The sequence below is a fragment of the Physella acuta genome, unplaced genomic scaffold, assembly GCF_028476545.2.
Source record: "Physella acuta isolate Inbredline_101_S28 unplaced genomic scaffold, ASM2847654v3 ptg001328l, whole genome shotgun sequence".
Classification (NCBI taxonomy): Eukaryota; Metazoa; Mollusca; class Gastropoda; family Physidae; genus Physella; species Physella acuta.
Genome location: NW_026732843.1, coordinates 530,107 through 552,636, shown reverse-complemented (window position 1 = coordinate 552,636; position 22,530 = coordinate 530,107). Strand labels below are relative to the sequence as shown.

General features: G+C 37.0%; 4 protein-coding genes across 8 annotated transcripts in view; 3 read left to right on the top strand and 1 right to left on the bottom strand.

Annotated features, from left to right (window-relative positions):
* LOC131958447 (ragulator complex protein LAMTOR5-like) overlaps nucleotides 1-22,530 on the bottom strand; it is a 182,498-nt gene that overhangs the window by 125,228 nt on the left and 34,740 nt on the right. The window lies entirely within an intron of this gene.
* LOC131958443 (protein NEL-like) lies at nucleotides 6,178-8,510 on the top strand. 4 transcript variants are annotated; one of them, XM_059323492.1, is made up of 4 exons: nucleotides 6,178-6,283; nucleotides 7,604-7,781; nucleotides 8,061-8,216; nucleotides 8,408-8,510. In XM_059323492.1, the coding sequence occupies exons 2-4, from the start codon at nucleotides 7,629-7,631 to the stop codon at nucleotides 8,417-8,419; spliced, it is 321 nt and encodes a 106-aa protein (XP_059179475.1). In that variant the 5' UTR covers nucleotides 6,178-6,283; nucleotides 7,604-7,628; the 3' UTR covers nucleotides 8,420-8,510. The 4 variants fall into 4 exon arrangements, with proteins under 4 accessions (XP_059179475.1, XP_059179478.1, XP_059179474.1 ...); XM_059323495.1 differs by having other exon boundaries at nucleotides 6,222-6,283; nucleotides 7,617-7,781; XM_059323491.1 differs by lacking the exon at nucleotides 6,178-6,283 and adding an exon at nucleotides 6,709-6,761.
* LOC131958448 (von Willebrand factor C domain-containing protein 2-like) lies at nucleotides 14,613-16,649 on the top strand. The gene is made up of 4 exons (XM_059323505.1): nucleotides 14,613-14,658; nucleotides 15,386-15,500; nucleotides 16,133-16,294; nucleotides 16,576-16,649. The coding sequence occupies exons 2-4, from the start codon at nucleotides 15,408-15,410 to the stop codon at nucleotides 16,579-16,581; spliced, it is 261 nt and encodes an 86-aa protein (XP_059179488.1). The 5' UTR covers nucleotides 14,613-14,658; nucleotides 15,386-15,407; the 3' UTR covers nucleotides 16,582-16,649.
* LOC131958446 (protein NEL-like) lies at nucleotides 19,019-21,302 on the top strand. 2 transcript variants are annotated; one of them, XM_059323501.1, is made up of 4 exons: nucleotides 19,019-19,025; nucleotides 19,380-19,557; nucleotides 20,014-20,169; nucleotides 21,191-21,302. In XM_059323501.1, exons 2-4 carry the CDS (start codon nucleotides 19,405-19,407, stop codon nucleotides 21,200-21,202), a joined length of 321 nt encoding a protein of 106 aa, XP_059179484.1. In that variant the 5' UTR covers nucleotides 19,019-19,025; nucleotides 19,380-19,404; the 3' UTR covers nucleotides 21,203-21,302. The 2 variants fall into 2 exon arrangements, with proteins under 2 accessions (XP_059179484.1, XP_059179485.1); XM_059323502.1 differs by having other exon boundaries at nucleotides 19,019-19,049.

The following is a 22,530-nucleotide window of genomic DNA, read 5'->3' as shown; positions in this document are numbered from 1 at the left end:
AGTGTTGGGAAATAATTTTCATTTTTCAAACTGATAGTAATAATTGTCGGCATGTTCATTAAACACAAGTTTTAAAAAAATATCGTCTTTTACAAAAATTCTAATTATGTTTTTATTTAGTCCTATAGCACTTACTTCCCTTGGATAAATTAGGAAAACACAATTACTTCCCTTTATAAAACCATTGCATTAGTGGAAAAGAATTTACTTTTTATTACTTTGTTTTGGTGATTGGGAAAAAAAATAATTACATAATTAGCGGGGATTGATCAAGTGCAAATGTTGTAGGTATTTTGCGGATAAGCTTGGAGTATTATAATTGTTCATTAAATTGAAACAGGCGCGTTCGTTTAAGTGAGTGCAAAAGACTATGAATAAGTTGGGGTACTATAGTCGTTCATTAAGCTAAAACAGGTGATTCCGCCCCGGGCGTTTAAGTTCGCGTTAGTGTTTTCTTTGTGTTTAGGTGGGTTTGCGTTAGTGGTTGCGTTTTGATTTGGTTCGTTTTTGTTCTTTCTTTTTTCGTTTTTGTTTGTTTTTTTCTTTGGGTTTGTATTTGTGTTTTTGGTTGGTTTTGCGTTTGGATTTGGTTTGTTTTCGTTTGCTTTTTCGTTGTTTTTTTGTGTTGGTATTGGTGTTTGTGGTTGTGGTTGGGTTTGTTGTTAAGATTTTGGTTTCGTTTGCTTTTTTGTTTGTTTTTACTTTGTGTTTGTATTGGTGTTTGTGGTTGTGGTTGGGTTTGTTGTTAGGTTTTTGTTTTCGTTTGTATCTGTAATTGTGTTAGCGTTATGTTTGCGTTTTGTTGTTTTGATTTTGGTTGGTTGTGGTTTGGGTGGGCAATGCCGGGTTTATGATGATTACTAAACACACAGGTAATGGTCTTTAACAGAAAAGTTTTTCACAGAAGCCAGAGCAGGGCCTGGCCGGGACGGCTAGTATAATAAAAAGATTGACTAAATCAGATGCGCAAACAGGAGAAGCTTCTCCTTTTCATTTTTTTAGCGCAATTCCCATACGGACAATTGCGATTATTTTACTTTTAAGAAATAAAAAGAATTAAAGCTGGCTACATAAGTATGTAGTGGAAATAACAAATACGTCTTAAAAGGTATGTCTTTAGTTTTTAGTTGCCTTATAATCTTATTTGAATACCTCACTTTTTTCTCTTCTGATATACCAGAGGCGTGGTCTGGGGGGGGGGGGGGGGCAGAGGCTTCGCCCGAGACCATTTTCAGGACAGTGGCGACCTTTCTAATGAATGTTTTACTAAAATTCAACAATAACTTTCAAATGCATGTAAAAACAAACAACATCTCCATATTGGAATTACAAACTTAAATACGTCATCGGCTGTTGTGTAATAACCTAACGTTTTAAGACGCCCGCAAGTTGTTTTCTTCTTCAACTTCTAGGAGCAGGGTGAAGCGCTAAGCTCACATTTGAAATAATTTTAGTTAGTTTCAACATATTATTACACACTGTGAACGTTTTACTACTCGCTTGTAATGGACTGGTCGCAACAAATTACAAAGTGCTTGGATCTTCTCTCTAACTCCAACTGATTTTAAGTGTTTCCTTTGTTGTGTCGGCACTGTGTTTTTGCTTGTTGGTATCGACCTTAAGACTGTGTTCTCAATTATTTTTAGTAAACCAGTTTTCTGCTAACTTAGCTCTATAAAATTACGTTCCATCTAGAGACGTTTCTGAAAAGTCAGCAAGCAGTGTACGCTATACAAACCATTTGCTACTTCTTTCTTCTATTTCTTTTCTACCCCGAATATAGCAGGCCCTTTACAGGCCAGCAGACCAACAACGTCAAATGGTATTTGAATGAAGTGTTGGAGCCTACTCAGCCTTGATTGGTACCTAGCTAAAATATTCAAGTTAATCAAAGCTTGATTGATACGTGACTAACATTGATTGGTAGCTGCTTGCGATCCATCGTCAAAGCTGTAAATCTGTCTTATGGCTTCTGTTATTTTTGAACTATGTTTAATGCAATCGTAATACCAATCTGATTATAATAAAGAAGTAGTATGAGAAAAAAAACCATAAAGAAAAACAAACAATACACATTTAACTGAAGTCTTTGTTTATTTTTTGTATTCATGCTTCATAATAATGTGGCCCATATTAAAAGTTTTACAGCAACAAGGTGAAAATAATGAGTACTCTTGTCGCGTGACCTTCATCGGGTGTGTTAGCTACTTCATCGGAAAAACAGAAAACAGAAAAAGTAAACAATATACATGTCACAGGGTTTTTGTGTTACTGAGTTCACGATATAAATTTGCCACAGGCCTTTTCCCTACCTTTCATCTATCACATACGAAATCACAAGACAAGCCTTCTTTTACAATTTTCATATTTATTTTGTCTCCACATAGACAGCGTGTTCAGCCAAGCTACGCCATGTTCTTGCCTTCCTCTCCTTCTCGCGCATGCGCACAGCCACTGTCTTTCTGATGCAATCCCACATACACACTCCCAAGATACGATCCACCAATGTTTCACTGTTATAATACATTTTCTGAGGCCTGAGCTGATAAAGAAATAAAGAATTTATTTGTTTGTATTTGTATATGGTTATTTTTTCCCCCAAAGAAGTCTAACGATGGAGCTGCCAGTTAAATATTTTAATTCATCGACTGAGTTTAACATTGTTTTCTCAACAGTCCGACCAGTATTGTAAAACCTAGTTGAAAATCTCATGTTTAAAACTTATTTAATTAATCAGTCCAAAACAAATAATTTAATGTAACATTTCTCTCAATAAATATCAAATTTTACTTAAATGACCACACCTGATTTACTTGACATCATATGACTTAATTAACCTCAAATGACTTAATTAACCTTACACCAGTAGACTAGCCTGACTTGATTAACATCAGCTGACTAGATTCTGCTCACCTGAGAGTTAAAGACAAACAGGACAGCACTCGCCCAGTGGGACGACAGGTTGAGAGCCGTCAGCACACACAGGCGGTCTGATGCAGGCCCAGATACACACGGCACGACGTACAGCCTGCATGGATCAACATTATCAGGTGACCACTAGATCAACATTAGATCAACATTGGATGAATATTAGATCAACATTGGATCAACATTAGATCAGCATTAGATCAACATTAGATCAACATCATCAGATGACCACTAGATCAACATTGAATCAACATTGGATCAACATTAGATCAACATTAGATCAACATTATCAAGTGACTATTAGATCAACATCAGATGACCACTAGATCAACATTAGATCAAAATAAACATTAATTCATTTAAAACATTGGCTTCAATCATGTAGCATTACAAGACTAGAGGCAACATTGTGCTGTACATTAAACACCCACCTCTAGATCGACACTACGGCACTATTGCCGGGATCGCCAATGCCAGCAGACGAGGATAAGGAATTTCATGCTTGTTTTGTCTGTAGGGGTAAAATATCAGTATCAGTATGCGATAAAAGTAGATTCGCCACTTCAATAAATAAATCGAAAACAAAGTTTTAAAACACTTTAGAATATTTTTTTGATTAAATTAAATTTAAATCACAACATTAAAAACAGTTTTATTTACTTGTTTTGTGTCCGACTTCACTGTTGTCAACCTTGTATTCAAATGCTAAACACCAACATCCACATTTTATTAATTGAACACTGGACCAGATTTTTCTGGAAAAAAATAAGCCAAAGTCTTAAAGATAAGAAAAATACATCACGAAGCGAGGGCAATACACTTTTAAAGATGTCGCTCTTCTCCTGTATTTTCTTACACCTGTTGTTGAGCATTTTATTTTTTCTGTGGGACTTTAGAGTACTGAGCGAACTTTGATTGTGCCACAATTTAGGGACACAGATATCATTCACTCATTTGTTAAAAAGATTGGTGGCGTGTATGTCTTTAATTATGTATGTGAGCGACATTTTGAACGCTGATTTACTTAGCAGAATATAGCCGGAGTGATCTCCCGTAAACTTTCTCCAATTCTTATATGCTAGCCGTCTCGGCCAGGCCATGCACTGGCCTCTGTGAAAAACCTATCCGTAAAGGACATTTGACTTGTGTGTTCATTTAGCAGCATATATTCGGCATTACCTGGGTTTAAGAATATATTACTTTTTAAATTAACTCTGACCACAAACAACAAAACCAAAACACACACACACACACACAACGCAAACATAACACAAACACAAATACAAACACACACAAACGAAAACACAAACCCAAACCCAAACAAAACACACACAAAAAGCAAAGACAAATACAAATAGAAACACAAACGCAAACATAAAGGCAAACTTAAAAGCAAACATTAACCAAAGGAATCAAAGTCTAGCCCGGGGCGCCAAATCGCCAATTTAGTAAACGACTATATTACCCTAAGCTTATCCGCAAACGGAAAGATAGAAGTAAACATAGAGGACGTTTAGTAGCTGACTTCTTAACTGTTATTGATTTTAAAAAATAATTAGTAAACAGTTCGTTCAGTGTATAAAATAAATAAAAGGCAGTATTTAAAATACTTACCACATTTCTCTTGATCAATCTCCGCTAATTATGTAATTATTTTTTCCCAACACCAAAACAAAGTAATAAAAAGTAAATTTTTCCCCAACATGTAAGGTTTTTTTTAAGGGAAGTAATTGTGTTTTCCTAATTTTTCAAGTGACGTAATGAGTGCTAAAGGACTAAATGAAAATACTTTTCAGACACAATTAGAATTTTTGTGAAGGTTGATACATTTTCTTTAATTTTGTTGTATGCACATGCATTCAATTAACTCTATAAGTTTGAAAAATGAAATTTTGTTTTATAACACCTTCAATAATATTTTTTATATCATTAATTTAGACGAAGAGCACTTAGGATATATAAAACTATGGCGATGTGATCAATTCTATTTTTTTCTCTATTTCTTTGTAATCAAGGATTCGTTGTCCGCATATCACGTTCACATAGAGAATCGAACTTTATATACTAGATAGCACTAAGGTGGATGGCAACTTCAGTGTCATCGGAATATGGACGTTTTTTTTTGTTTTTTTTTTACGGAGTATAGAGGAATTATTGTAGTTGTGCAAAACATCGAGATTTCGAAAACCTCGATGTTTTGGACCCCTCTGAGTTGGAAAAAACTTAATTTCTTAATTTTGTCTGTCTGTTTGTGTGTGTTTATGTGTCGGTGTGTCGGTGTACACCGTAACTCGAGTACCGTTACAGCTAGGTTGATGAAATTTGACATATATTATATCAATAACTTTTTTAAGATAGCACTCCAATCCACAAAATGTTCACATGCGCAAAACAGAATTTACATTTCCAAATAAAAGGTGATTCACAGAAGTACAAAAATACATTAAGCACGGCATTTTCGAAAGACTGGACTAATATTATTTTGAAAGTTAGAAGTACTTTATTAAAGTACTTTTTAAAGTATCATCATTTACAATGTTAAATTCCTACGTACAAATCTCTTTTTTTTTAAAATTTCTACGTCGTATGTTAAAATATACACCGACCATCACCAGATGTTGTAATTCTTTACATTTAGATGAAGCTAATTAACCAACAAATGACCAACTAAACCAAACGATAAACAGAATAGGGGCTCATTAGTGTCTCCCACATGATGTTGTGGTGACTAAATCGAAACCTCTATTTCTGCCAGAGGCGGAAACCAATTGTTGTCGGTGACGAAAAGAAAGTCTTATTTAAATTATTGCGTTATAGACCAAGTGCAAGGGTGTTTCACTGCTTATCAGATCGTAAACTTGATAATTTGTTTAGGATATATATATATATATATATATATATATATATATATATATATATATATATATATATATATATATATATATATATATATATATATATGTATGTATATATATATATATATATATATATATATATATATGTATGTATATATATATATATATATATATATATACATATATATATATATATATATATATATATATATATATATATATATAGGCCTATATATATATATATATATATATATATATATATATATATATATATATATGTGTGTGTGTGTGTGTGTGTGTTGTGTTTGTATGTGCCCACAGCTTGCCAATATTTCCAACATTAATTGCACTTTACGCCCCTGAACAAGGCTACACTCTATTATTCAAATGAGCACGAAATTGGTCGTGTTTGTTCTGCTATAAATACCTGTTGACTTACCACCAGTGACTAATAAAGCTGTTGCCCTTCTGATTTGGCTGCCAAGTTCTTCTAGTTATCGGTAAGTTTCAGCTGGGTGGGAATTTTTAATCAACTCTTACGCTTTGATGAATAAGACTGTTTGATGGACAGGTCAGCTTGATGGACAGGTCAACTTGATGGACAGGTCAACTTGATGGACAGGTCAACTGGATGGACAGGTCAGTTCGATGGACAGGTCAGCTTGATTGACAGGTCAGCTTGATGGAAGGTCAGCTAGATGAAGAGGTCAGCTTGATGAATAGGTCAGCTTAATGGACAGGTCAGCTTGATGGACAGGTCAGCTTTATGAACAGGTCAGTTTGATGGATAGGTCAGATTGAAGGACGGGTCAGCTTGATGGACATGTCAGCTTGATGGAAAGGTCAGCTTGATGGACAGGTCAGCTTAATGGAAAGGTCAGCTTGATGGACGGGTCAGCTTGATGGACAGGTCAACTTGATGGACAGGTCAGCTTGATGGACAGGTCAGCTTGATGGAAAGGTCAGCTAGATGGACAGGTCAGCTTGATGGAAAGGTCAGCTAGATGGACAGGTCAACTTTATGGAAAGGTCAGCTTGATGGACAGGTCAGCTTAATGGACAGGTCAGCTTGATGGACGGGTCAACTTGATGGACAGGTCAACTTGATGGACAGGTCAGCTTGATGGACGGGTCAGCTTGATGGACAGGTCAACTTGATGGACAGGTCAACTTGATGGACATGTCAGCTTGCTAGACTGGCCAGTATACGTCAGCAGGTTTTTTTTTATTATTGGTAGCTACTAGCTCTCATCGTCTGTCTGAAAATTATACCAACTAGCGTGCAATTATGTGTGTTGAATGTCAGACAATTATGTGTGTTGAATGTCAGACAATTATGTGTGTTGAATGTCAGACAATTATGTGGGTTGAATGTCAGACAATTATGCAGCTATGTTTCATCCTGCTCGAAATGTCAGCCGTGTCTTACGATGCTATAAATGTTCTGTACCAGATGATTCCAATCTACTTGATACTTAGTGTTTCCATTAGCAGTACATCTCTCAGACTTTATTTTATTGTGTTGTTGGTCGTGTCATTTTTTCTCCGTCATGCTTGACCACTTATTTTAATTATTGTGTCGTTATTTTTGTTTTTTTTTGTTATTATTTTAGTAATCGAGCATAGGTTGTGTACTTTTGTTACTAGTTGTGTACAGAACTATGTCATGTACGTTGGTACATAGTCATTGTTCTGTTACTTTACTTGTCCGTATCTTTGTTTATAATCTTATGTTTAAGTCATTATGATTGTGCTAGAATTAACTTAAAGCACCAGGTTTTATAATCTTATGTCTGACTGAGTCATTCTGATTGTGCTAGATTTAACTTCCAGCACCATACGACGATGATGAAATACGTTCTTGTTCTGGTCTTGCTGGCAGCAGCAACTGTCACAGCAGACGACAAAACAGCAGACGACACAGCAGCAGATGTTGCAGGTAATGAAGGAACAGATGAATCAGAAGGTACCTGTGAGATCGATGGCGTCACCTATCAGGTACGGGCATTTAAATTCTCGAAAGTGTTTAAGGTTCGAACCATAAACGTTGTCAAAAACAACGATGGTGAGATAGAGATGTATTGATAAACTCGTGATTGGTGTACTACACCAGTGATCACATCTAGATATAACATTGAATGTAACGTATCAGATCTAGGGACGGAAGAAATGTTAACCTCTTAGGGTGTTTTCTGATGTAAAAATATTCCTGCTATGTAAATGTTTTCTCTGATTTTGTTGTACAATTAAAACTGTGGATTACTTTGGTTACTTCAGTACAATGAAAAACTTCCATCTGATGACCCCTGTACTATATGTACCTGTCGCGGCCAACCAACACCCCTGTGTATGAGCATGTACTGCGGCTGGCCAGACTGCCCTGAAGGCTACGAGATCTTTTACCCAAAAGACGAGTGCTGCCCTGGATGTCAGGTACTGGTGTATGTTTACTTACAGCTTACCTTGACCTTGACTCAAAGATGAGCGCTGCCTTGGGAGAGAGAGTGCGCACATGAGCTTTTATATTTTTTTTTATATTTTTATATTTTTTTTTTTACTTTAACATTGAATAACTTGTTATTAAAATTTAAAGTCACAATTTAATTATCCTTCTCTTTTCATAGCCCATCCCGTAAAGAGTATAGAGCGACCCCTTGTCTGAAGATGTACGGAAGATGATTTTATAATCGGTAAAAAACTGAAACACGAATAATTAATAAAAAAATTTGACTGTTTTCTGTGTACTATTTTCCTAACTTCTGTGTACGACTTTATTAATTACCTCAATAGTTCAAACTGAGTTGATTTATTAATGTTTCTGTAAAATCTTATTGCGGAAGTTGTATACGAGTGTCAGATCACACAATGATAACCCGTTGATCTAGAGTTCGGATCTATGACCAAGTCCATTCAAACTTACCAGTAGTGGGTGATGTTTGTGTCAAATATCACACACCTACAATACACTTTCCACCATTTACTACACTTCATGACAAATACAAACTGATTTAGGACACTTGGTCCCGGGGGACTTTGTATGTTCACGTCACATCTCAGTACCAATAACAACAGACGTGTGTTTATGCGACCGTTTGGATGTCTGTCTGTAACAATCTCATACCATCCAATGTTACGGTTGCGATAACACGTCGTCCATAAACTGTTTGCAACTAATATCAGCTTGATGCACTAATGGCTATTTTCACTTAATTAAGTATATTAATTAGTTGGAGGCTGATGCTTTAGATACATACTACTAGTTATTGTCTGTATTGTAATAGCATTATTAATTAAGTAATATTAGATTTTATAAAGTATATGCTAGTGGTGTTCATAAAATTGTATAAGAAACTCACTTTGTTGAAGATATGTATTAGCATAATTTCACTACCATACCACACGATTGTGAGCACGAATCGTGCATATTACCGTCGCTATTACTTCCCTTTATGTTGGACCCAGTAGTTTTGAATGTGATCAGTGGAGTTACAGGTGGGGTGCTGTGGGTCGGGCCGCCTTGCTTGTGGTGGATGGAGTGAAGATACCACGGGTGACGCTAAATGAGATGTTTACATTTTTAGAAATAAACATCGCTATGAAGAGCTGGGTTAAATAGAAAATAATCTTAATGTATCAATGGGGTGACGAAAGGTTAGATGCAAGCATGACATGACACAATCTTATATGGCTAGAAATTTGAAAAAGAAAACTGACAAGCATCAAGAGAAAATAATAAATTGATGTTTTTAAAACTATCCAATTTAAATAACTGTATATGAAGCATAAATAGATGAATATCTATATCACACAAGGATTATTTACCACTTACAAAAGCACTACCACTACAACACTGCCAACCATATGCTAACACCCACATTCTGTCTTTACAAATCGTATTTAAAATGAACATTCACTTGACGATAAGCTGCGTCGTATAATATAAAAGACAGGTATCAAAGCCAACATTCAAGTTTGATGGACTATGAAATGATTTTCAAGAGCTCTCACAATTGTTACCCCTATGGAAAAGAGTTGTCTATGAATTTGATGTAGGCGTCGTTTTGTTATTCAGTACAGAATGGGACCTGCAACAGATGTTACATGTGCTTACCACGTACACTTAATGTCCAGCAGATATTAGACCACTTATATGACCACACTCCGAATTTCTCTAAGCTAGATAATTAATTTAGATTACCCACAGTGTTTAAGTTGGTGAGTGCGTGGTTGTCGACCCACAAGGTCCCGTGTTCGAAACCTCGGATGGATGAGGATCGGTAGGTGGCAACAGTAGCCAATATTGGAGAGGGAAAGTCGAAATTAAACAGGATTGGGGGGGGGGGGGGATGCGGACCGCACCAGGTGACACCATTTAGGGGGGTGACACCAAGGCAAAAAATAGCAAAATATATAGAGAAAAATGATAATTCCACTTAATTAAGTGATTAATTCGAAAGTTAAATAGTCTTTTAAGAGGTGCAAATCTAAAGTTTGAGAGGGGGGGGGTGCAAATAGAAAGTTTGAAGGGGGGTGGTGCAAATCGAAAGTTTGAGGGGGAGGGGGTGCCTCTGGGGGCTGACACCATTAAGTGCCGCACAGGGTGACACCCAACCTCGCTACGCCGCTGGGGTTACTCGTCAGAGATACTGTGCCACAGCTGAGTCAAGTTGTATAGGTAATACCTCCCCGTGGACCCATTAGCTGTGTGGGGAGATGGGGGGAGCTGATACATGCGCTACTCCTCTTACTTCATATTTACCGCCATAGTTTCCAACAATTCAGTCAGATAATGGGACTATTTAATTATGTATTTTGTAATAAATTATAATTTAACTTACTTATGGAGTCGTTTTAATTTCTTTACCAGTTGTTTAAAAACTAAATTTTATGCTTTTGGAACTTCTACTTGAAACTAGTTCAAAGTGCTAATAGGTTTAGACATGGATAATTTTAGAATTTATGTTGTCACTGATCTCTTTGACACTGTGCTCATATCTAGGATATTTTGTCTTGGTCTCTTTTGTTATAATTTTATTTCCCTCGTTTTCTCAAGTAGTAATAAAAGCTTGTGTTTGTAAGCGCTTTTACATGTTTAATATTTGTAAACTTTCTACCTACATTCATAGTAACTTTTTTTTTTGCTGTCCATCTCCTTAAATTTGATATGCTATTTGCTGTCCGTACCCTACCATCAGGGTATGCTGTTTGCTGTACGCCATATACCATCGATGGAGGCTGTTCGCTGTTCTGCTCCCTAAACGATTAAATGTATAGATGAGGGGAATGAGGGATGGTTAGCTGGTGAAAACAACAAGACACTAGAAAAACATGTTGTAACCTTGAAATATAATGGTGACATATTGAAATGAGATAATTCTAGGTTCTTCCGCAGTGGGCTTTTAACGTAATGATCTATGAAATTATTCAACCATTCGAGCTTCTCTTTTTTAACACATCGGCTTTGTCAGTGTAACATGTGGGATGAGTCAGGGTTGCTAGACGGTTGGGCTAATATATGGGTCAGGGTTGCTACAGGGTTGGGCTAATATATGGGTCAGGGTTGCTACAGGGTTGGGCTAATAAATGGGTCAGGGTTGCTAGAGGGTTGGGCTAATAAATGGGTCAGGGTTGCTAGAGGGTTGGGCTAATATATGGGTCAGGGTTGCTAGAGGGTTGGGCTAATATATGGGTCAGGGTTGCTAGAGGGTTGGGCTAATATATGGGTCAGGGTTGCTAGAGGGTTGGGCTAATATATGGGTCAGGGTTGCTACAGGGTTGGGCTAATATATGGGTCAGGGTTGCTAGAGGGTTGGGCTAATATATGGGTCAGGGTTGCTAGTGATTGACTTGTACTGGTTGGGTCAGGTTGGTAGCTGTCTTTATCCAGCTGTCCTAGTAGGCTGGTAGCTGTCTTTATCCAGCTGTCCTAGTAGGCTGGTAGCTGTCTTTATCCAGCTGTCCTAGTAGGCTGGTAGCTGTCTTTATCCAGCTGTCCTAGTAGGCTGGTAGCTGTCTTTATCCAGCTGTCCTAGTAGGCTGGTAGCTGTCTTTATCCAGCTGTCTAGTAGGCTGGTAGCTGTCTTTATCCAGCTGTCCTAGTAGGCTGGTAGCTGTCTTTATCCAGCTGTCCTAGTAGGTTGCTAGGCTGGTAGCTGTCTTTATCCAGCTGTCCTAGTAGGTTGCTAGGTTGGTAGCTGTCTTTATCCAGCTGTCCTAGTAGGTTGCTAGGTTGGTAGCTGTCCTTAACCAGCTGTCTTAGTAGGTTGGTAGCTGTCATTATCCAGCTGTCCTAGTAGGTTGCTAGGTTGGTTGCTGTCCTTCACCAGCTGTTCTAGTAGGTTGCTAGGTTGGTATCTGACCTTATCCAGCTGTCCTAGTAGTTTGCTAGGTTGTTAGCTGTCTTTAACCAGATATCCTAGTAGGTTACTAGGTTGGTAGCTGTCCTTATCCAACTGTCCTAGTAGGTTGGTAGGATGGTAGGTGTGTTTTTGAGCTAGTGAGAACAAGAGATAGCATCAAACTGCAACAACTGTGACTAATTGCAAGGGATAGCAATAAAAACATTATAGATGCGTGAAGGTTTTCTCCCATTGTGCGATTGTTAAATTCTCTACAATTCACCTTAACGAACTGTGCATACTTAACGCACATGCTGCTATTTTGTGCTAATCGGGTTCATTGTTTACAGCTTTTGGGTTAGAAAAACGTCACGGACGACTCAAGGCCATTCGTGAACTTATCTGATCCAGAAAATTGGATTAACACATCAACGGAGACTAGTTAGGATAATTAGTATCAAGGGGTGTCACACAGATTTGGGTTATACTGACTGGACTCGAGTCAGTGAGTCACTGGACATAAACTGGACGTCAGTAGACATATACTAGACGTCACTGGACATATACTGGATGTCACTGGACATATACTGGACGTCTCTGGACATATACTGGATGTCACTGGACATATACTGGATGTCACTGGACATATACTGGATGTCACTGGACATATACTGGACGTCACTGGACATATACTGGACGTCACTGGACATATACTGGATGTCACTGGACATATACTGGATGTCACTGGACATATACTGGACGTCACTGGACTAATACTGGACGTCACCGGACATATACTGGACGTCACTGGACATATACTAGACGTCACTGGACATATACTGGACGTCACTGGACATATACTGGATGTCACTGGACATATACTGGATGTCAGACCACATAACCTCTCTGGATATAAGCCTTCAGAAATAAACCTATGTATATATTCGTCCCCCGGCCCGAAATTATCTACGATACAAATCCATGGGTTAAATCCGACAGAAAACAACGCGACAGAAAAAAAAAAACGTTTTTATAACAAGCTTTTCTGAAATGCTGCACTAAAAAGTATTATATAAATTATTTTCTTTAAATATATAATAAAGCACCACTTTTTTAATGCCTGTAAAGAATAGATGGGTTGCTTCTTGTATTTTAGTACAGCTAGATAAAATAGATAAAATAATTATACAGGCTATTCTTTATAACTATTTAAAAATGTATATATCTATAATAATAGTTTCGCTGTCTGTGTATCTATCTATCTGTGTATCTATCTATCTATGTATCTGACAAGAACGCTCTAGAGAAAACACAAGGAAATTAAAAACTCTCACAGTGAAACGAAAACGAAGTATGACGTCATATAGTAGAAAATAATCTCAAGCCGGAGAGTGCACAGAGTAGTATGACGTCATTGATTCTCGAGTAAACATTGAATACAAAGGCAATTTGGTCTAATCTAAGTGGTTTGCGTGAAGAGTTTCTTTCATACAATTCTTCGGGTAGGGGCGAAGCCACACCCCCGCGTAAGAACGTCTAAGCCCCCCCCCTCCCCAACTCAAAAGAAATGTCCTCATCGATACTCTATAATAAAATTACCGCCTAATTAATGTGTCTAATCTAAAAAGTGGTTTTCTTGCAATTTCTTTAATGCAATTCTTCGCGTAGTGGCTAAGCGCGACACCAGTGTTTCTTTCAGACTTTTTCCTCCCCGGAGAGGGGTGGGGGTACTTGAAATTTTCGGGGGCGGGGGTAGAATTTTCGGGGAGGGGGCGGACACTGGAAAAAGTATATAATTATATTTCGTTGAATGGGATGGTAGACATGTTTTGGGGGGGGGGGGGTGTGGTGTGGTGTGTGTGTGGGGGGGGGGGGGGTTAGTTTAGAGAAAAGAGACAGCCTAGCGCCCGTTGTATCCTTCCTCAACGGGCCATTTTTCTCGTTTATTTATATTTATATTATTTTATTTGGAAAATCCTTCATTTTCTACTTTTTAGTGCATTATATACAATAAAGTTTATTATTTTTAAAAAAATATTTTCTCGTTTACCCTGTTTACAGAAAGTATTGAAATCTTGCACAAGAATTAAATGACAATTTGAGTTTTTCGCCGTTTTACACCTCACCACTGTTTTTTTATCCCCCCCCCCCCCCCCCCCCCCCCCATTGATGAGCGTTTTCTATTGATTAGCTGCTGGTGTTAAATTTGCATATCAGGTAAACTTAATGTCCTAGAGAAATTACGTAAAATTAAATGACCACACTCAGCACTATGTTAATTAGAATTATCGTAAGCGTTTATTAAACCCTCTTGGGTATACCATCATTTCTATGCACATCTGTTTGTCAATGTAGGAGCAACTTAATTCCTATTGGCCATTGGATACGTCACAATAAAAAAAAAGTTTAATTTTTGCCATTAATTAAATGCGCATGTTCATTGATGCGAGCGCCTAAATCACTATAAATACAGCTTGCCGCAACACTAGAAGATATCAACACAAGTTACGAATCATTCAACTTTCCTATCAAGTTTGGTAAGAAGTTTTTCGACAAAACTATGCATGGTACATGCGTGTTAAAATGTTGCTGTTGTATAGATGAAAGCTGCCTAGTATACGAATCATGTGTACTTGTGTAGACCTGTGTATAAAGCAATCTGCAAATTTTGTGTATATACCGCTTGTGTACATGTTATTTTGTATATTGAGGTCTACATGTAAATTGTATATATTTGATGTACATGTTGGTTGACATTTTATGTACTTGTGTTGTACATGTTTAGTATTATACATTTGGTGCACATGTCTCTTGCCGTATATTATGTGTACATGTAGCATTATGTACATTTGGTGTACATGAGTTGAGTACAGTTAGTTTACATGTTATGTACTATACATGTTATGTATATATAGAATGATGTATATTTGGTGTACATGTGACGTACTTTGCATTTGGTGTACATATATGTTTTATTGTAACGTTGTGTACATTTGGTGTACGTGTGGAGTTCGATGCTTTAGGTGTTTATCCGAAGTAATGCACATTTGGTGTGTAGTAAAATTATGTACATTTTTATGAACATTTTACGTACTGTACATTTGGTGAACATGTGGTTTGGTACATATATATATATATATATATATATATATATATATATATATATATATATATATATATATATATATATATATATATATATATATATATATATATATATATATATATATATATATATATATATATATATATATATTCTTCTAGTTCCTAGATCTGAACGCTGAAGATGAAACTGGTACTTGTTTTTGCTCTCGTCCTGCTTACGGCGTCAACTGCTGCTGCTGTAGGCATGTGTGAGTGGGATGGCGTTAAGTTTCCGGTAAGTTGGTAGGAAGTATTTGAGGCAATATCCATTTACGCAGAAAGTGTCTGAGTCACGTGGTGTCACCTGGTGCGGTAATTTTTAATTTTTTTCGTCGTACTGCCACTTCCCTGAATGGTGACCCCCAATACCGCCCGCATATCTACCTTCGCCACTGGCATTCTTTAACAGACTGAACCGAGCGACGTGAAAAAGTAACAGGAATCTGGGTTTTCCCAGAACAGACGGGCACAATTTCTGACAGCTTATGTTTTATGGGACGGAGTAGTCTAGCGGTAGAGAGCTGGACTGCTAACCCGTAAGTCTCGAGTTCGAATCCAGGTTTAAGTCAGTAGACCGTCCCTGAGTCAACCCAACTCTGATGGGTACCTAACTCACGTTAGGGAAAGTACAGGCGGCTGGGCATAGTGCTGGCCACACTATCTCTTCATATGCCGAGGTCACAGAACCTAGTGAACTCTACTTCACTTGCCCCATAAACCGTCAGGTTTGAAAGGGAAACTTTACTTTTACTTTATGTTTTATAGTCTTGGCAATTTAGGTCCAACTTAATTTCCGCCGGAAAAAAAGAATGACGAGCGAATATTTTTGCTATTATCGGAAATTACATCATATTTTATTTATTTCAGGTCGGGAGTATCTACAGGTCAAAGATAGACCCTTGCACGGTCTGCGATTGTGACGAGTCGTTACAAGCGAATTGCATGGATGAGTACTGTGAGGTGCCCGAGTGTGCTACCGGGTCCCATGTCGTGTTCCCTAAGGACCAATGCTGCGCCATCTGCGTGAAGGTCAGTTAAGCTCAGTTAGACCTCACTCATACACCAGCTGCTCTCACTACTGTCAGAGCTGCCCCACCTGCTCTCAGGGCTACCCCTCCTGCTCTCGTTATGCCCTCACTGCTCTCAGAGCTGATTAACCTGTTCCCATTATGCCCTCACTGCTGCCCCAATGAGATAAATTGTTAAATGTACAACTTTTCTGTAAACGTTTTAACGTATACATCCAATGTCATGTAATTTTTTTATTGATCTTACCTTGTGAGTTGGAAAAACATTTTAATTTATTTCAGAACTGATGACGATGTAGACGATGGAGATAATGATGAATGAGTAGTCAGTGACAGATTACAATAAAGATTTAAAATTAAACAATTGAATTTTATTTTTTATGTTTGCTTGTTTATTGGTTCGTTATGTAAGCAAATTCATGTCGTACACGGGGTCTACCGGTGGTAGTGTCATTTATATTTTGCGTTATTGTTTGCGTTTAGGTTTGCGTTTTTGTTTGAGTTTGTTTCAGTGTTAGTGTTTGTGTTTTTGTTTTTGTTTGTGTTTGTGTTTACTTTTCTGTTTTCGTTTATGTTGGTGTTTGCGTTTGTGTTTTAGTTTTTGTTTGCGTTTGCGTTTGCTTAAGTATTTGTGTTTGTGTTTGTTTTTGTTTTCGGGTTTGTGTTATTGTTTGTATTTATGTTTGCGTTTTTATTTAAGTTGTGGTTGGTTTTGGGTAGGGTTAATTTGAGAGGTAATATATTTCCTAAAGCCGGGCAATGCAGGGTATATGCTGCTTAATAAACACACAAGTCATGGTCCTTTAAAGATAGGTTTTTCTTAGAGGTCAGTGAAGGCCTGGCCGGGACGGCTAGTATATATACAAATGCATTTGGCAACAATTTTCAAATCCTCCATTCGGTCCCCACCCCCTGCATAAGCCGGTACATCACACTTAGGAGCAGAGGGGTCGCCATGTCGGATGTCACCAGGTGATGCACTTCATGGTGTCACCCCCTCCCCCAAGAAACAGACTATATATATATATATATATATATATATATATATATATATATATATATATATATATATATATATATATATATATATATATATATATATATATATATATATATATATATACATATATATATATATATATATATATATCTTTGTTTATGTGTGTGCATTTTTCGGCCTACATAGTCCTATAACTTAAATATATGTCAGATAAATGTACATGAATGTACATAAGCTTTAATCACTGCAGACGTAATAGTAACGATGTTGTTTATCTATAGTCTGTTAATAACACATTTGGTAGTAGCATTCTTTTCTCTATGGTTAAAACGTTTACGTTCTGGTGTCACCCCAACCGCCTTATTATAATTGTTGATTTCTACTTAAAAGACTATTTAACTTTAATTTAATCATTAATGGAACTGGCAAAAGAATTTCTTCTGTGCATTTTTGCAATTTTTTGCCTTGGTGTCGCCCCCCCCCCCCCCCTTAAATGGTGTCACCTGGTGCGGTCCGCACCCCGGCCTCGTCCTCGCTACGCCTCTGCTTAGGAGGACGGGTCGAACAGTCAAAATGTCAGTGTGTTAACGTGTAACGTGCACCCTATTTGGCTATCAAAGGGGAGCAACGAGTTACAGATACATTACAAAGTTTGTCAATCTTTAAGACTACAGTTCGTGTAGTGGTATAGTGAATGTAAAAAAAAAGATAAATCGTACAAATCTCATATTTATTAAATTTCTACGTCATAGAATATACACCGACCAACACCAGATGTAATTCTTTACATTTAGACGAAACTAATTAACCAACAAAATTAAATGACCAACTAAACCAAACGATAAACAGAATAGGGGCTCATTAGTTTCTCCCTCTTATTGTTGTGGTGACTAAGTGGAAACCTCTATTCATCCCAGAGGCGGAAACCAATTGTTGTCGCTGAGCTAATTTAAAGAAGAAAAGATAATATTATTAGAATGATTGCGATATAGACAACGTACAAAGGTGTTGGCTGTTTCACTACTTATCAGGTCGTAAACTTGATAATTTGATGAAGATAAATAAATAAATAAATATATATATATATATATATATATATATATATATATATATATATATATATATATATATATATATATATATATATATATATATTTATGTGTGTGTGTGTGTGTTTGACGCCCCTAAACAAGACTACAATCTGTTACTCAAATGAGCACGCTAATTGGTAGAATTTGTTCAAACTATTATAAGTACTTGTTGACTAATAACGCTGCCGCCCTTCTGATTTGGCTGCCTAGTTATTAAAGTTATCGGTAAGTTTTAGTTAGGGTGGAATTTTTAATCAACTCTCACGATTTGGTGAATAAGACTGTTTGATAGACAGGTGAGCTTGATGAACAGGTCAGTTTGATGGACAGGTCAACTTGATGGACAGGTCAGCTTAATGGACAGGTCAATTTTACGGACAGGTCAGCTAGATGGACAGGTCAGCTTAATAGGTCAGCTTGATGGACAGGTTAACTCGATGGGCATGTCAGCAGGTTGTTTTTATTATTGGTAGCCACCAGCTCTCATCCTCTATCTGAAAATTATACCACCTAGCGTGCAATTAAGTGGGTTGAATGTAGGACGATTAAGCAGCTATGTGTCATCCTACTCGAAATGTCAGCCGTGTCTTCTCATGCTATAAATGTTCTGTACCAGATGATTCCAATCGACTAAACACTCAGTATCAAGACTTTATTTTTGTTTTGTATATGAATTTTTTTCTACGTTTTGACATTTCTTTGTTAAATGCTTGAACATTTAATTTTATTATTTTGTCGTTATTTTAAACGTTGTCATTATTTTTGTATTATGTCATTATTTTAGTAATCGAGCATAGGTTGTGTACTTTTGTTGTTAATTGTCTACAGAACTATGTCATGTACGTTGGTACATAGTCATTTTTTTGTTACTTTATTTGTCCGTATGGTTGTTTATAATCTTATGTTTGACTGGGTCATTATGATTGTGCTAGGTTTAACCTAAATCTCCAGGTTTTATAATCTTATGTCTGACTGAGTCATTATGATTGTGCTAGATTTAACTTCCAACACCATACGACGATGATGAAATACGTTCTTGTTCTGGTCTTACTGGCAGCAGCAACTGTCACAGCAGACGACACAACAGCAGACGACACAGCAGCAGATGTTGCAGGTAATGAAGGAACAGATGAATCAGAAGGTACCTGTGAGATCGATGGCGTCACCTATCAGGTACGGGCATTTAAATTCTCGAAAGTGTTTAAGGTTCGAACCATAACCGTTTTCAAAAACAACCATGGTGACATTTAGATGTTTAGATAAATTGGTGATTGGTGTACCAAGTCAGTAATTACAGACAGATATAACAAGGAATGTTGTGTACCACTCCAGTGACCAAACCTAGATCTAACAGTGACCACAGCTAGGTCTATCTATGAACTACACCAGTATAGTGTAAACGGTAATGTGGTTTACCACATCAGGTACAGCTAGATATAGCAAGGAATATAGAGTACTACACCAGTGATCACATCTAGATATAACATTGAATGTAACGTATCAGATCTAGGGACGGAAGAAATGTTAACCTCTTAGGGTGTTTTCTGATGTAAAAATATGCCTGTTATGTAAATGTTTTCTCTAATTTTGTTGTACAATTAAAACTGTGGATTACTTTGGTTACTTCAGTACAATGATGAACTCCCCTCTGATAATCCCTGTGCTATATGTACCTGTCGCGGCCAACCAACACCCAGTTGCTTTAGCATTTACTGCGACTGGCCAGATTGCCCTGAAGGCTACGAGATCTTCTACCCAGAAGACGAGTGCTGCCCTGGATGTCAGGTACTGGTGTTTGTTTACTTACAGCTAACCTTGACCTTGGCCCAAAGATGAATTATGCCCTGAATGTCAGATCCTTGTAGGTTTACTACTTTTGGTTGATAAACCTCACTCACGCAGTATTTCTTTCAGACTTTTATCCAGGGGTAGGGGTACTAGAATCAATAAAATTCTCCGGTGCGGGGGGGGGGGGGGGGGGGAGGGGGGTAGGGGGGGGGCGACACTTGTAAAAGTATATATTTTTATATAAATTATATTTCTTTTTTTTGGGAGGGGAGGGGGAATAGACGTTCTACAGGGGGGTGGGGCTTAGCCCCTACCAGAAGAGATGCATGGAAGAAACTCTTCACGCAAACCACTTTTAAGATTAGACAAAATTGGCTTTTTAATTCAATGTTTACTCGAGAATCAATGACGTCATACTATTCTGTGCACTTTCCCGGCTTGCTACAATTTCCTACTATATGCTCCATGTGACGTCACGTTTCGAATTACTATGCATGTTTTTACTCTGCTTGTGTTTTCTATATATCGTTCTTGACAGATAAATACACAGATACTTAGACAGACAGCGCAACTATTATTTTTCTATATTTGTTTCATTTGGCATCATTCTTTTTGCCAGAGATACCTTTTGTGCTACTTAGATCTTTTCCAGAGCGTTGTTTTCCGGTTGCATAATCAAAGTTGTGTTTTTACATTCGAATATGCCTTTATTTTTTTTTTTACGTCTCTAAATAAAATTTTGTTTATACATTTTATACATCCAACATATTATTTTTAACAAAAGTCCGTATCTTTTAGTTCTCCATATATTGCTAAATTACTGATACCATAGCCTCGGAAAATATGTTGCAGATAGAGAGAGAGAGAGAGAGAGAGAATGAGAGAGGGAAATGCACATATGGGCTGTTATATATTAGGAGGATTGTATCTATCGTGTGTATCTATTTACGTTTTATTTTAACATTGCATTTCTTGTTATTAAAATTTAAAGTCATAATTAATTCTCCTGTTTTTATAGCCCATCCCGTAAAGTGTAGAGAGTGACCCCTTGTCTAACGATGGCCTGAAGAGGATTTTATCATCGGTAAAAAACTAAAACACGAATCACTAATAAAATAGTTAAATCATGGTTTTCTTTGTACAATTTCCTAATTTCTATATACGACTTTATTAATTATCTCGATAATTAAAACTGAGTTGAGTTATTAATGTAGCTGTAAAATCTAATTTGGGAAGTTGTATACGAGTGTCAGATCACACATTGATAACCCGATAATCTAGAGTTCGCATATTCAACCAAGTCCATCCAAATGTACCCAGTTTATGGGTGGTGTCCGTCTTGTTTCATTAGATATAAAACACATAATGACATCATATATTGAGATCAGAAGAAACAGATCTGTTCGGCATTATCTGACATGTAGACGTCAGGTCTGAAGTGGTGTTGTATCGCGAATGAGATAGCTAATCCGCTATGTAAACGTTGTTTGATTTCTATTGAAATAGAAGTCAGTAAAATACAATATGACTTTATAATAATTAGTTGGAGGCTTATGGTTATTTCCTGTGTTGAAATAGCATTTATTAATTCAATAAATATTAGATTTAAAAAGTATACGTTTGTGGTGTTGATCAAACTCTATAAGAAACTCCTTTTGTTGAAGATATGTATTAGAAAATTACACTACCATACCATACAATAGTGAACATGACTCGAGCATATAACAGCCGCTATAACTTCTCGTAATTTTGAAACCATTATTATTGAATCGAATCAGTGGAGTTGCAGGTAGGATGCTATGGATGGGTCCGCCTTGCGGAGGGTTGATTGAAGACACCAGGGTGAGGCTAAATAAGATGTTTACATTTTTAGAAATAAACATCGCTATGAAGAGCTGGGTTAAATAGAAAATAACCTTAATTTATCAAAGAGGTGACGAAAAGATAGACGCAAGCATGACATGACGATACCCTAAGTGGCTGGAAAGTTGAAAAGCAAAACTGACAAGTATTAAGGGGAAATCCTATTAAAATAATTGTAAAATAATTGTATATGAAGCCTGAAGACATGAACTTCTATATCATCCAAGATCTAGATTTTGACTATCTACACTAGAATCTGTTCCCATAAATTTCGACAAGACAAAAGGCCGACAAATTTTATAACACAACAAACTACAATTCCAGGTCCATATATAGGGAAGTCACAGGGGCAAGTTTACACAAGTGCCCTACTAATATCACAATATAAACACTATGATATAAATATGTACAAATCCAAGTGTGCAAAGATAATCTGTACTGTAAAAGTTGAATGTTTTAAACATGGTGCCTCCAGGTGCAGTTTTCGCACCCCCG